We start from the raw sequence: 1,331 nt of genomic DNA, 5'->3' as shown, positions 1-1,331 counted from the left end.
GTTTCGATAAAATGGTACGAACCTCCAAGAAATTTCATGCCATTTCGATAAACACAACATTTCGATAAAATGCTACGAACCTCCAAGAAATTTCATGCCCCTTTTCTTAAGTTCGTCTTCGACGACTGCTGCATTCGACCAGAATGCGTCAAATCCTTCAGCATACTGCTCTTTATTAAAATACACCTTGAAAATGGGGGAGAAAACAAACGACTCGAGAAAGACCTGCGAAAGATTAGCAGAGGATGAATTGTTATTTGGATGATTATCGTGTGAGTACTATACTATTCCTTTTTTATTTATTTTTTTTTTTTACAAAATAGAAATGTCTTACTTTGTCTAGAGCTTTTTTGTACGGGTCTTGAGGAAGGAGCTTGCGACCACTGCATGTCTCATCCAAGTACCTGAAATAATGATATACTGATGATTAATGATGTACTGATTATATAATAATGATAGGTTAATACAACAAAATGAATGATGATATCACCGAGTGATAATATGATTGTACGGATATGATGGACTTACTGACTTGCTCTGAAATAACATAAGTGACTTACTCTGAAATAACCATGGACTCCGGTAGGAGAACTCCGTCGTTTTCAAGAAGAGGGACCTTTCCTGATGGTGACTTGCCAAGATACCACTCCGGTTTTGATGCCAGATTGATATTAACCACCTCGTGGCTGTTATGATGTTATCCATACGTTAGTGATTTATGTTACCCACACATTACGTTATCCAGTCATTAGTGATTTATACTGAATATACATTATTATCCAGTCATTAGTGATTTATACTGAATATACATTAGTGAGATATACATTAGTGACTTACGGAATTTCTTTCGCGAGGAGAACGAGGAGTGAACGCGAGGCAAATGGGCAGAAACGCATCGAGTAGATCCGGAGCTGCCCCGCAGCACGGGATGGCTCAGTTGAACCTTAAACAAATTGGGGGTGGGATGGATATTATGAACTATGGGTGGGATGGATCCAAGTTGAACCTTAAACAACTATGGGGTGGGATAGGGATGGATGGGGTGGGATAGGGATGGATATTATCAAATACGGGTGGGATGGATCCAAGTTAAACCTTGATCCAAGTTGAACCTTACACAACTATTTGAACCTTACACAACTATTGGGTGGGATGGATGCAAGTTATACAACTATGGGGTGGGATGGATTCAATGTTGAACCTTAAACAACTATCGGGCGGGATGGATCCAACAAGAAAAACGAGTTTCGGGTGGGATGGATCCAACAAGAAAATCGAGTTCATATAGTAAATGCTTTGTAAAATATAAAAAAATAAGTAAAATTATCGTA

General features: G+C 38.8%; 1 protein-coding gene across 1 annotated transcript; it reads right to left on the bottom strand.

Annotated features, from left to right (window-relative positions):
• Positions 1-57: 57 nt before the first annotated feature.
• Positions 58-1,204, bottom strand: LOC111255220 (glutathione S-transferase omega-1-like). The gene is made up of 4 exons (XM_022816952.2): positions 838-1,204; positions 561-686; positions 335-404; positions 58-225 (listed from the first exon to the last, which is right to left on the bottom strand). Exons 1-4 carry the CDS (start codon positions 894-896, stop codon positions 73-75), a joined length of 408 nt encoding a protein of 135 aa, XP_022672687.1. The 5' UTR covers positions 897-1,204; the 3' UTR covers positions 58-72.
• Positions 1,205-1,331: the final 127 nt, after the last annotated feature.

This window comes from Varroa destructor, unplaced genomic scaffold (genome assembly GCF_002443255.2).
Source record: "Varroa destructor unplaced genomic scaffold, Vdes_3.0 BEIS01001210.1, whole genome shotgun sequence".
Classification (NCBI taxonomy): Eukaryota; Metazoa; Arthropoda; class Arachnida; order Mesostigmata; family Varroidae; genus Varroa; species Varroa destructor.
The sequence above is the reverse complement of the archived record's forward strand: the minus strand, read 5'-3'. Positions and strand labels throughout refer to the sequence as shown.

Coding starts and splice junctions, on each gene's coding strand:
- LOC111255220 (XM_022816952.2), bottom strand. CDS start 896: ATGCGTTTCTGCCCATTTGCCTCGCGTTCACTCCTCGTTCTCCTCGCG. Junction 687..837: donor CTCCTCGCGAAAGAAATTCC/GTAAGTCACTAA, acceptor ACATCATAACAG/CCACGAGGTGGTTAATATCA. Junction 226..334: donor ACAAAAAAGCTCTAGACAAA/GTAAGACATTTC, acceptor AATCTTTCGCAG/GTCTTTCTCGAGTCGTTTGT.